This window comes from Hibiscus syriacus, unplaced genomic scaffold (genome assembly GCF_006381635.1).
Source record: "Hibiscus syriacus cultivar Baekdansim isolate YM2019G1 unplaced genomic scaffold, ASM638163v2 tig00111013_pilon, whole genome shotgun sequence".
NCBI classification, from domain to species: Eukaryota; Viridiplantae; Streptophyta; class Magnoliopsida; order Malvales; family Malvaceae; genus Hibiscus; species Hibiscus syriacus.
In genome coordinates this window covers 1,823,016-1,835,535 of record NW_024062953.1, presented here as the reverse complement: position 1 = coordinate 1,835,535, position 12,520 = coordinate 1,823,016, and the positions used below count along the sequence as shown (strand labels likewise).

At 35.0% G+C, this 12,520-nt stretch overlaps 1 protein-coding gene and 1 pseudogene across 2 annotated transcripts; one reads left to right on the top strand and one right to left on the bottom strand.

Moving 5' to 3' along the window:
* Nucleotides 1–8,513, top strand: part of LOC120149939 — a 27,985-nt pseudogene extending 19,472 nt beyond the window's left edge.
* Nucleotides 2,138–12,520, bottom strand: LOC120149937 (aspartate aminotransferase, cytoplasmic-like). Of its 2 annotated transcripts, XM_039162648.1 has the most exons (13): nucleotides 12,236–12,520; nucleotides 12,054–12,125; nucleotides 11,599–11,744; nucleotides 11,363–11,462; nucleotides 11,128–11,248; nucleotides 10,719–10,882; nucleotides 10,458–10,595; nucleotides 10,211–10,332; nucleotides 9,928–10,022; nucleotides 9,709–9,829; nucleotides 9,430–9,526; nucleotides 5,189–5,195; nucleotides 2,138–2,157 (listed from the first exon to the last, which is right to left on the bottom strand). In XM_039162648.1, exons 1-11 carry the CDS (start codon nucleotides 12,416–12,418, stop codon nucleotides 9,442–9,444), a joined length of 1,347 nt encoding a protein of 448 aa, XP_039018579.1. In that variant the 5' UTR covers nucleotides 12,419–12,520; the 3' UTR covers nucleotides 2,138–2,157; nucleotides 5,189–5,195; nucleotides 9,430–9,441. The 2 variants fall into 2 exon arrangements, with proteins under 2 accessions (XP_039018579.1, XP_039018578.1); XM_039162647.1 differs by lacking the exons at nucleotides 2,138–2,157; nucleotides 5,189–5,195 and having other exon boundaries at nucleotides 9,273–9,526.

Below are 12,520 nucleotides of genomic sequence, written 5' to 3'. Positions count from 1 at the left end.
GAAATGAGAATAGAGAATAGTATATTAATTAGGAAGCTTGAACATAAGTGGTAATATGAATATATAAGATAAGCTATAAGGGAAAAACTCATGTACTTGAATAAAATTATGACATATAAGGTATATGAAATTGAACTAAATAAATAGATTAGATTAATATATATATAAGTGAAATGATAGAAGTGATACATGTTTATAAGTATGTCATAGATTACATGATATAGGTAAATATAATAGAATGAAGCTTAAGCTATATGAGATTATATAAGTTATTAAATATGATATATGTGATTATGAGAAGAAGAACATAAACCATGTGAATATAAGTATAGGTAAAATGATATATATATATATATATATATACGATTATGAGTTGGAATAATGTTATATGATTTATACTAGGATAAATTATGAGACTATATGTGAAATGAAATGAGTACATATTTATATGATGAAATGGTGAATTATATGAACATGTGAATATATGTCTATGATAAGACATAAGAATAAGATATAAGCAAGGTGATAAGAAATGTGAAATGATGTGTAAAGCTAATGTAAGTTGTGTAAAAGAGATCTACGTGATTATATGTATATGTGATCCAAGATATGTGACCTAAGATACGTGAAAGGTGAAAGTGAATTATGTGTCTATGTGAATACGTGAAATGACAAATAATAATGCCCATGTTTTGTGTCATGAGAGCTAGGGATATAGTTGGCATGCCAAGAATCGAGGGTGTACGCGGTATTTCGGGACATATATGTATCATTTGGAACATCTATGAGGTCTTTTGAGACACATAATTGGTCTTTAGAATATGTATATGATTCTTAAGGAATTTCTATGTGGTTCTTATGGAAATTTTATTTGGCACTTCGGTGCATTTCTACGCGGCACTTCGGTGCAATTCTACGTGGCACTTCGGTGCATTTATACGACCTGTGGTGACAGCATTAGTGCATAACCTCAATAGACTCACATATCTATAATTCTCAAAGGTGTACATGGGCTAAACAAAGAGATAACAATGAAGATAATACTTGTGAAGTATATGTTTTGTGATATGAACTGTATTTTATGATTGATATGATGATGTGTGTATGGTTTGAATGAGTCATATGTTGATGAAAAGTATGATTAAAGGATATAAATGATAATAATGTGGATAATAGAATAAGATTAATGATGGAAATAATGTGTGAGATGTATATGTGTACATTATATTATATATAATGATTGTGTGACATCATGGAGTGATATGTTCATACATATTTAATCATTTAGAGTTTCCTTTATAAATTTAATATCTCACTAAGTCATAGTCTTAGCGTGTGATTATTTCACACGTAGGTTACAGAAGCGAGAAGAGAAGCGAAGAAGAGCAAGACAGGTCAGCGTCTCCCTTACAAAATTTCAGATCAGAAAATAGATGATTTAAATGTATTTGATTAATTTGAATATAGTTGGCATGTACTAATTGATTGAGTTGAATATGCTCTGATCGATTTTGGTTATTTTGGTTAATTTATGTAAATAAACCGCTTTTATTTTAATGAAAGTTTTAAATTTTCTTTGAATTTTGTCAAGAGTCAAAGTTTGAAAAGTCAATGTGACACCTCAGACTCGTATTCGGGTTGGGTACGGGTTGGGGGTGTTACAATAGCCTTATTTTAATAAGGCATTCCTAATGAACTCAACTTGAAAATAGTATTTGATAATCCCTGTTAATGACCTCTTGACCCAGTTGGCACTTTCTGATGGAATATGCATTTCCAAAATATTTTTCTTGACATTCCTCCTCTAGATATCCTCAAATAATAGTTTTTTGTTCCCCCTTGTATTCCCATTTGACATCAGAGCATCCCTATAAGTTCTGTCGTCCCTTCTGTTTCTGTTAATATTTTTTCTTTCTCTTGATTTTGAAGAATCTGCATTAATGTGACCAGAAGCCTTGTATGAAGAAGTATGCACCACCCATGACCTTGAACGTCCATCCTTAAATCTGGCAGGACTAACTGAGATCTTCCTTCCTTCAATCACAACCCCGTTTAACTCATCCACAGCTGTAAGATCCGTAATACCGGGTTAGTGACTAAATTGAAAAGTTTCAGAATTTGGTGATTAATGTAGAAGAATGAAATAATTTAATGATTATTGGAAATATATGATGAAGGTTATTTAGTAATTATTAAAGGAAATTAAGGGTTAAATGGTCATTTGACCAGAAAGATTTTTATCTTTCTTTTAAAGGTGATGTAACGTGGGAAATGTGAGAAACATCCAGAGTTCTCTTCTCCTTTCTTCTTCTTCATACGTGGGAGAGCAAGGCAAAGGTGAGAGTTTTATTAGTTGATTATTATTTGAATTTTAAGTTTGGTTTTGATCTTTAGTTGATGGATAAACTTAAGGAAAGCTTGGGTTACAGTAAAATCAAAGAATGGAGGGGTTAAGGGAGATTAAAGATTTGGAGTTTTTATATGAAATTTTGGAAAAGAATTAATAAGTAGAATTTGAAGTTAAATTTGACTTGTCAATAGTTAAATTAAGAGATTTGGAGTGATATAAAGGAATTTAGAACATGTTGAAATTTGAGTATGATTATTGAATTTCATAAGAGGAAAGGTTTTTAAGAATTAAGATGGGATAAATGAGTATAAATGGGTTTAAGTATGTGTGTTTGAGTTTAGTATATAAAAGAGGTTGAAATAGGAAGTGTTTAAGTTGAAATGAAGTATTTTTCGTGCTAAAAATATAATTCTGGGCTAGGGGAATCGGTACCCATTCAAGGGGAACCGATACCCCTTCAAGCGAATAAAATTTCTAGAATGTCATGGGGGAACCGATACCCCCACAGGAGGGAACCGATTCCCCCTAAAGGAAAATTGTAAATATTGGTTTAATAAGTTCGTTTAAGTTGCTAGTATCAAATTACAAGGTGTAGGTATCTAATAATTGTCTTAAAATGTATAATTATGTAGATTCAGAGCCTAAACGAGTTCCGGAATCATTGACAAGTAAGATCGATAAAAAGGGAAGATAAGAGATTGGAATGGACTAGTGAGGCCAGGTGAGTGCATACAAGTTAATTTATGATGTTTAATGGAAATAAGACTTGCGACGAGTCTATTTCCTATATTATAATGCATTAATTTATGATCATAGGCATATGTTTGATTTGGGTATATGTGATATATATTACAATATGTGTTAAATGATTGTGTGAATACATGTATTGTGATAAGTATATGAATTAATATGAATGGTCTATATGATTGCATGTGAATGTGAAATAGGTTATATGATAAGTGACCATACATGTTAATAGTATAAGTGATCAATTATAAGAATTAATATAATAGATTTATATGACTACATGAGAAAGGTGATGAGTTAAATAAGATTAGACTATAGAGTAATATGAGAATAATATATTAGTGAAGGGAATTGAGTATAAATGATGATACCAAACCATAAGATAAGTATTTACTTATAGGATAATATGATATTATATGAATATAACATGTAACTTTATGAGGAAGAATTGGGTGTTATATGATTTAGGTATGAAAATGATCTATGCGTAAGTAAATTACGTGATTATGTGACTATGTGTGAAATAGAGTAAATTAGGTAAGTATAAGGTATGTAAATATATGGCTATGGAACAAAGTATGTAATAATAATACAATGTTATTTGATTTATGATTTTGATATGTGCATGGATACATGAAATGGATATAGGTTATTATATATGTTACATGATTATATGCATGTGTGATATGTGCTATGAGACATGCCAATGTGAAATGAAATAAGCCAAGTGACTATATGAAATATGTGATTGTAAGATCAATGATTACACGTACATGTGGTACGTGACAGAAAGGAAATAATATGAATAAGTGAAGTGAACTGTTATAAATGTCAATGCCCATGTTATGTGTCATGAGAGCTAGGGGTATAGTTGGCATGCCAAGAGTCGAGGGTCTATGTTGTCCTTCGGGACATATATGTATTCTTTGGAACATGTGTGAAGTCTGGTGAGACACATACTTGATCCTTGGCATATGTATATGATTCTTAAGGAATGATATGTGGTCCTTCGGGACATATATGTATTCTTTGGAACATGTGTGAAGTCTGGTGAGACACATACTTGATCCTTGACATATGTATATGATTCTTAAGGAATGATATGTGGTCATTCGGGACATATATGTATTCTTTGGAACATGTGTGAAGTCTGGTGAGACACATACTTGATCCCTAGTATATTTATATGATTCTTAAAGAATGATATGTGGTCCTTATGGACATTATTATATGGCACTACGGTGCAATTCTACACGGCACTACGGTGCAATTCTATGTGGCACTTCGGTGCATTTATATGAGCTGTGGTGACAGTATTAGTGCACAACCTTCATAAACTCACATATCTATAGTTCTCACATATGTACATGGGCTAATCAAGAGATATAAACAAATATATGTTAGTGGTATGATAAATGTTATAGAAATGATATGATGTTGTGTGTGTATAGTGTTTGATTGAAAAGGTTAAGCATAAAAGTATGTGATTACATGATAAACTGTTAATGATGAGTTATGTGTATGTATGTATTTACTGTAATTAATCTGATATGATTTTATATGATACGAAGAAAGCATGTAATTTGGTATAATATGATAGAACAGAACATGCATGTATTGATATATGTTATAAAGTGCATTATAAGTTTTTATGCCTCACTAAGTCATAGACTTAACGTGTGATTGTTTCACACGTAGGTTTCGAGAAGAGTAAAGAGTAATGCGGAGCAAGACAAGTCAGTTCTCCTTACCAAATGTCAGATCAGAAAATATATGTACTGTATATAGAGTGTAGTTGGCATGTAGTCTAAAGATATAAATTGTATGAACTCTGATATATTTTGTAAACGTTTTGAATAAGTTAAATGTTATCAAAGTTTTTAAATTACTCACTATTTTATACGAATAAATGTTTGAAAAGTCAATGTGACACTTCGGACTCGTATCCGGGTCGGATACGGGTTGGGGTGTTACAACAGCCCTTTTCAAATCATCCTCCCTCTTAAAATGAACAAAAGCAAAGGTAAAAAATATGTATTTTGTATTTCTTATTTGATTGGGAATAAAAACTCTCATAACAGGACCATGGACTAAGAATATTTCCCTTAGCGTACGACGAGAAACCCTCCTACTCAGATTGTCGATAAACGCTGATCAACCCTCATCGGGAACTAACTTTTCTTTCAAATTTCTCTCTCTACGTTTTTCTCTCTCTCACTCATTGTTAGGTATGCTTACTTATCATTTAGAGAGACCAAACCTTCCAAACAATGTTGTGCCAAGAAGCTAATATATATTTTTTTCTTCCAATAACTTGCTCTATTTACGTCTTTGTATGGGTATCAGAACGGACAATGCCATAAAGAATCACTGGAACAGTTCAGTCAAAAAGAAATTGGACTCTTACATAGAACCAGGTCTTCTAGAACAATTTCAATTTCCGATCCTTACAAATCAAAGTCAGCCTCTTCCTTCATTGTCTTCAACCATGACGAGGAATGTAGATGATAGTGGTGCCAAATGTAGTACAGAAGCAGAAGACATGTCAGAATGCAGCCAAGAACCTACTATGCTCGGCTGCTCGCAGTCTATAAGTGATTCAGCTAATGCCTCTGTAAATGCAAGTGAAATATCTGGTGTGGCAAAGGAAAAGAATTCCCATCCAGTACATAGTTCAGAAGTGTATTGCCCATCTCTGGAGGTCGTCAACATCTCCATTCCAGAAATACCTGTTGAAGCAGGGTACTGTACAAGTGGGGATTACCAGTTTGGTTTACCAGACCTACCAAATGTTTCTTCTACGGAATTGGGGCAAGAATCATCAGGGTTTCCAAATCACTGAGTAGATACTATCATACTAGTGAATGCTGTGAAGTGATGAATGTTGCATTTCCAACTTCTGTAGGATTAAATGCACCTACATCTCTCATAAATACGCTTACAACATCTGACAAGCAAGAAAATATGTTGACAATGGATGAAGAATGTTCTAGGGTCCTATTCTCAGATGCAGTAAACGATGGATGCTTTGTCACAGAAGATTTTACACAAGGATATAACATGGTTGAATTTGGTAGCTGCACACATGCATCGCTTTCTCAGGCTTCAGACATCCAAAAATCTGAAAATGGAAGAACTCCTGCCTCACAATCTACTTGTCCTTCAAGTTCTAAAGTGTTACCAACCTCATGCTGTCAATCTTTTGTCTCTCCTTCAGTTCTCTTGGTTGAGAATGGTACAGTTTTATATGGCAGAAAGCCCGTTCAGTTAAATGGTCAGCCTTTTGGAACTCAAGAGCAAGAACTTCCGAATGTGCATGATGGCTTTGTCTATACCAGTGATGATTATACAGAAATGCAAGAGCAATCAAACCTCGACAAGAATTCTCTGAAATTGGTTCCTGTGAATACTTTTGGTTCAGAATCAAATGCAATACAAACTTGTCCTATTGTGGATGATAAGCCAAACTCACCTGAAGAACAGGATGATGGAGGTCTATGTTATGAGCCTCCTCGATTTCCAAGCTTGGATATTCCATTTTTCAGCTGTGATCTTATATCAAGTGTCAGTGATGATAAGATACAAGAGTATAGTCCCTTTGGTATTCGCCAGCTAATGATGTCATCTATGAACTGCATCTCTCCATTTAGGTTGCCAGATTCACCATTATGGGATGATAGTCCTGATGCTGTGCTGAAAAGTGTTGCCAAAACTATCACAGGTACACCCTCCATATTGAAGAAACGCCACCGTGACATATTGTCACCTTTATCAGAAAGAAAATGTGACAAAAAGCTGGAAATCGACATGGCGTCCAATTTGACCAAAGAATTCTCTCAAATGGATGTTATGTTTGATGAGTGTGGGACTGGGAATGCATCTCAGGAGTCACCTTCTGAATGAATGATCAACTCTGGTGTCTCCGTTGAAGACAAAGAAAACATGAACCCAACATTTGATCAGGAACAAAGTGATGGGGGAGATCACACTGGATCTTTAGATAATGGAGCTCATAAGAAAGATTCTGGTGGAATTAATTACCGAGGAAACATAAAAAAATAAGTCTGCGATATTGATACCAACTACAAAATTGACGCTGATGGATCTGACAAAATTGCAAGTTTTTTCTTCTTTCTGATGGCTCTAGTTTCTTTACTGATAATCTGAACTAATGTCGGAATATCAAGGGATCTGGAGCTATACACTAATAGTTATTGTTTGTATAACTCATATGATATTGATAATTCTATGTACCCTTGAGGTCTTAACTCTTCTTTCTTTATTGCTGTTATATTCCCTTTTGTGCTAATGTTATTGATTTACATTTTACCAACTTTTTTCCTCTACTTTTTGCAGGCCCAACGGCCTTCGGCAGTTCTTGTTGAGCATAATTTAAATGATCTGCTATTCTTATCTCCTTATCATGACAATCTTAAAGGAAACAGAGCATTGTCTTCGGGCTCTGGAACTCCAAGAAAACAGTATCATAAAAGCTCTGGAGCTATATCAAATCAGGGTTTTGCTTCCGAATGCTCGTCGGGAAATGCATGCATAGTTGTAAGCTATCCTACTCCAAAAATAAAGAGAGGTGATGCCAATCCAATTGCTGTTACTGCAGTATCAGCAACCCTGGAGAATTCTGCTGAAAATGCAGGGAACGCTGCTGCTGATGATATTGAAAATTGCAATATGTAAGGTTCCACAGCTCCAGAATGTCATTATTAATACTTCAAATGATATGATAAATCGATCACTCATCGGTTTCTTGCTTGAAATGGATTGCCAGGTTCGGAAAAACTCCACTGAAAATAAGTATGGAATCCCCATCAGCATGGAAGTCTCCTTGGTTTATCAACTCCTTTGTTCCTGGACCAAGGATTGACACTGAAATAACAATTGAGGTATAAAAACTTCAGGTATGTTTTAAAAGTTATATATCTTGTTTTACAATTCCTGATAATCGGAATCAACGGTCTCGTTCCAGGACATCAGATATCTAACGAGCCCTCCAAGTAGAAGCTATGGCGCCATCAGGTTGATGAAGCAGTTAAGTGAACATACCACATCAACTTATGCTGATGCCGTGGAAGCTTTAGGTAACGAAACTCCGGAATCAATTGTAAAGGGAAGATGCTCCCACAATCCTAACATGAACAAAGAAAAACATCAAATGGAGACTGAGCTGCATTCGGCTTCGAATATCTTGGTATTACTGAAAAGCCATAACCATGCTTAATATTCTCTTCTTTGTTGCAATTAGTTGAGACTAATAGTTTGCGATTAATTGCAGCCGGAGCGCCTCATCCTTGATTTTAGTGAATGTGAATCAGCAGGAAAGGGAACTGAAAATTTAAAGTCCTCAACAGCCATGAGTTTCTCAAGTCTCTCTTCCTATCTTCTGAAAGGTTACAGGTAATGGTTTATCAAGGCTAAAAGGCCTTCCTTGTTTGTAGTTTATATAAATATATGCATGGCATCTTTTTTATTTCTTTTTTTTTCAAGTTCTTCAATTAGTTGTCGAAAGAGAACGGATATAATTAAATTGATAGAAATAAATTGTTGAAGTGCACAAAAATTCTCTAGCTCTCATATGATCATAGATCAGGTTAAGTTGGGTCAATTTTTTGTTCACCTGAATTCAACCCAATTATTATATCCTTTCACCCGCACTCGAGTTGATCTGGATTTAAAGAGATTTTATGCTGTCTAAAATTTGACTTCATTTGTGAGGTAAAAACCCATATTGTGTGTGTGTATATATATATATATATATTCATATTTATTAGATAAAATATTTATTAGATAAAATAGGAACTTAACTAAAAAAATATAGATAATTTTATTACAATTATCCCTAAATATATAAGAATTATACTAATTTCTCAAGTTGAGTTTTTTCATCCTATACTAATCTAATCCAAATTTGAAACAAATGATCCTACAAAATCAGGTCAGGTCAGGTCTGAACCTCAAATGTTCATTCCTAATGTGAAGTAAATCAGGGATCTATTCAACCAGTGTTAGACTTTCCATTAAATACTCATGTTTGACACTTGAATATGAGAATATGATCTCCAAACATCCTTCATAGAAAAATATAACCATACCCCTGTTAGATACTTACCCTTGTCCGACACTTTCATCTGAGTTCAAGTATTTGAGTCCGGATAACATATGATCCAACCAATAAAATACAAGCAATTGGAACTGAACATTATTTCTGCCTTTCCAGTGTTTAAGGGCTACAGATAATTTTGAATAATAACAAGTTAAAAAACAATTACATTGATGTGATTCCCACTAACGTTTATTGATTATGAACTGTGTTCTGCTGTGCCCAATTTCTATGACATACGAGTAACGGCAGCATGAATTGCATCAGCCAGATGAGGAACTGTCTTAGAGCTCAGACCTGCCATGCTAATCCTCCTGTACACAAATGTCAAAAAAGAAATTTACTTGAGAGATACTTGGTTTAGGGACTTTAGCTATGCTACAAGGGCACATTTCCGCACTAGATAAGAGGTATTCGATACCCGTATCAGATAAATACTTTTATCTTACACTCACCCCTTAATCTAGAAAACATTGGATGTCAGTAATCGACTTACCCATCGGAGGTCATGTAGATGTGGTATTCTCTGGTCATAAATTCTACTTGCTTTGAATTTAGTCCGGTGAAGGTAAACATTCCAATTTGTTTGGTGATATGACTCCAGTCATCGGGTGTTCCTGCCGTATGGAAAAGATGGGGGAAAAAAGGTGAGACAGCAACATATACATAGGATGAACCATTGTTGTGAAAAGAATATTAAGGACTTTGAGATGACCTCTTGTGCGCAAAGCGTCGAAAAGTTGTTTGCGCATGCTTACGATACGATCAGCCATCGCCTTCAACTCGATGGTCCATTCATGGAACATGTTGCTGTTGGTTAAAAGAAATATGAAAAACCATTAAAGACATCCGTTTATGGGTATACATAACAATAGCCGGCAACCGATTCCTTAAAGTTCAATGCATACACTGATGCATACAGGGTAAGATGGAGTTCTTGCAAACCAAATGATACAGGCAACAGCGGTGTAGAGAATCATCGGTGAAGGGTGCCGTACCTGTCCTTCAGGATGGTCGCCACAATGGACGCACCATGAATTGGTGGATTCGAAAACATTGGTCGAATAACGAGCTTCAACTGGCTCTCGACCCTGCTTGCTACGGCAGCTGTCTTGCAAACCTATTGACAATGAAATTTGTGACAGAAGAATCAGAATACATTCTTCAGGTCCACAAATAACAAGGCATCGACAGATTAAAAGATTGTGCTCAAGATCATTCTAAGCATCAATCCTAGAGTCTTACAACACTCAGTGCACCAACACGTTCCCCATAGAGGCCCATGTTCTTCGCGTAACTCTGAGCTACAAAGCATTCACCACCGTCAGCGACAAACATCCGTACAGACTGTGCATCTTGATCCAGACTTCCGCTTGCAAAACCCTACAATAACAAGTATCAATGCTATCCTCTTAGGAATGATAATAATAGTACCATCGAATAATTATCTTAATTTTCTCGGTATGCAAAAGTAAATACCCAATGTTTCATTTGGTTTCTACTTACCTGATAAGCACTGTCAAAGAAAGGTAACAATGCCTTTGATCTCATCAACTGCCTTATTTGCTCCCATTGCTGAAGGGTGGGATCAACACCAGTGGGATTATGAGCGCAAGCATGAAGAAGCACAATCGATCCAGAAGGGGCAGAACTAAGGTCCTCCAATAACCCTGTTAACCAGAAGGAAATGAATATTGTAAAACCGATAAATTAACAGAGTAAAACTAAATCATATTAGTCCTCATTTGAAACCAAAAGCAAGCATGAACATCGATCACAACTTCAACAATAACGATAGGAAGTAAACAACTTCATAGATCTTGTTGATGATAAATGATAAAAAAAGCCAAATATAAGATTGAAATATGGAATTGTTATATACACAAAACACACATTCAAAGAAGTTCTCTCATACCCTTGAAATTCAATCCGCGTGTGGTCGGATCATAATAACGATATGTTTTCACAGATAATCCTGCCAAAGTAAATATCTTGGGGTGATTTCCCCATGTTGGTTGTGGAATGTATATGGTTTTCTGCAAAAACAAAACACCAAAATCACAGTAAAAAATGTAAGTGGATTACTACCATGAAATTGACCAAATATTAATACAAACAATACGATAAGGAAACTAAAACAAGAATTTTACTTGATGATAATGCCTAGCCATAAATTCAGCTCCAACTCTCAATGAACCCGTCCCGGATAAACATTGAACTGTGGTAACTCGATTCTCTTGAATTGTAGGGCTACATTTAAAACCCAAAAAAAGAAAGAAATTATATAATGAAGCAAAATGGATTAGAAGATTAGTCGCATAATATCCAAATTACTTGGTCACTAGATCATATAACAATGTTTAACAATAAAAAAATATTAGCAAACCTGTCAGCACCCAAAATGAGTTTAGCACTTAGTTTATTAAAATCTGCTATTCCAACAATGGGAAGATATTCCTTAACACGTGATCTGTCGTTCAACAACATTTGCTCTGCTTTTCTTACTACATTAAGAACAAGAGGCTTCCCTTCCTGTTAGCAAAATTAAAATTTTCAACTAAATGATAAAATCCAACGTGTACAGAAATGTTTAATATGCCCGCGGTCCCTGTACTCTTCGAACTTTTAAAATTTAGTCCTTAAAAAATTGAAATCTAATGGATAACATTATTAATCTACTTCGGTTAAACATAAATATTCAAAGTCCTGGTTTAAAATAAGGAATCCAAAATGATAACAAATATTCAAATCGAATGCAAGTTCGTTCATAACAAATTAAAAATTAGAGTAAATTCATTAAATTAGAAGAGTTCAGCAATTAGACTCGAGTAAAAATATTACCTCGGTTCGATAAGCACCAACTCCTAAATTCAACTTAACGGGGCTCGGATCTTTGTTGTATGCCACAGTTACCTAATAAACCAACGGTATTATGGATTAGCTAATCGTAAAATCTTAATCACTCGAGATTCAAAGAACAAGAATATAAAAAAGACAGGAGAGATTGAATTTAGTTAGCATACTCCGAGGATGGGATCTTCAGGGGCGCTAACGACGTGAGAGAAAACAGAGTCTCCATGATAACCGGAGGTGGGAGAAAATGCTATGGCGGTTCGAGACTCGATCGATGCGGTTGCAAGGTGCCGGATCAGAGCGTTTAACCGCCGATCGGCCGCCGAAGACGGTGACGTAAATTCGTGGCGCATGTTAGCTTGTCGGTACGTTTGAATGATTAACTTACGCTTTCGTTTTCTCTTTGCTTCACGGCAGATTTTGCTTTTGCTTGCTGAGAATTGACTGTTCGTTTT

What these genes read in the sequence shown, in the direction of transcription:
- LOC120149937 (XM_039162648.1), bottom strand. Translation starts at nt 12,418, where the DNA reads ATGCGCCACGAATTTACGTCACCGTCTTCGGCGGCCGATCGGCGGTTA. An exon ending in CGACGCTTTGCGCACAAGAG is followed by an intron (nt 9,830 to 9,927) that starts GTCATCTCAAAG and finishes TCCATACGGCAG; the next exon opens with GAACACCCGATGACTGGAGT. An exon ending in ATCTACATGACCTCCGATGG is followed by an intron (nt 9,527 to 9,708) that starts GTAAGTCGATTA and finishes ATTTGTGTACAG; the next exon opens with GAGGATTAGCATGGCAGGTC.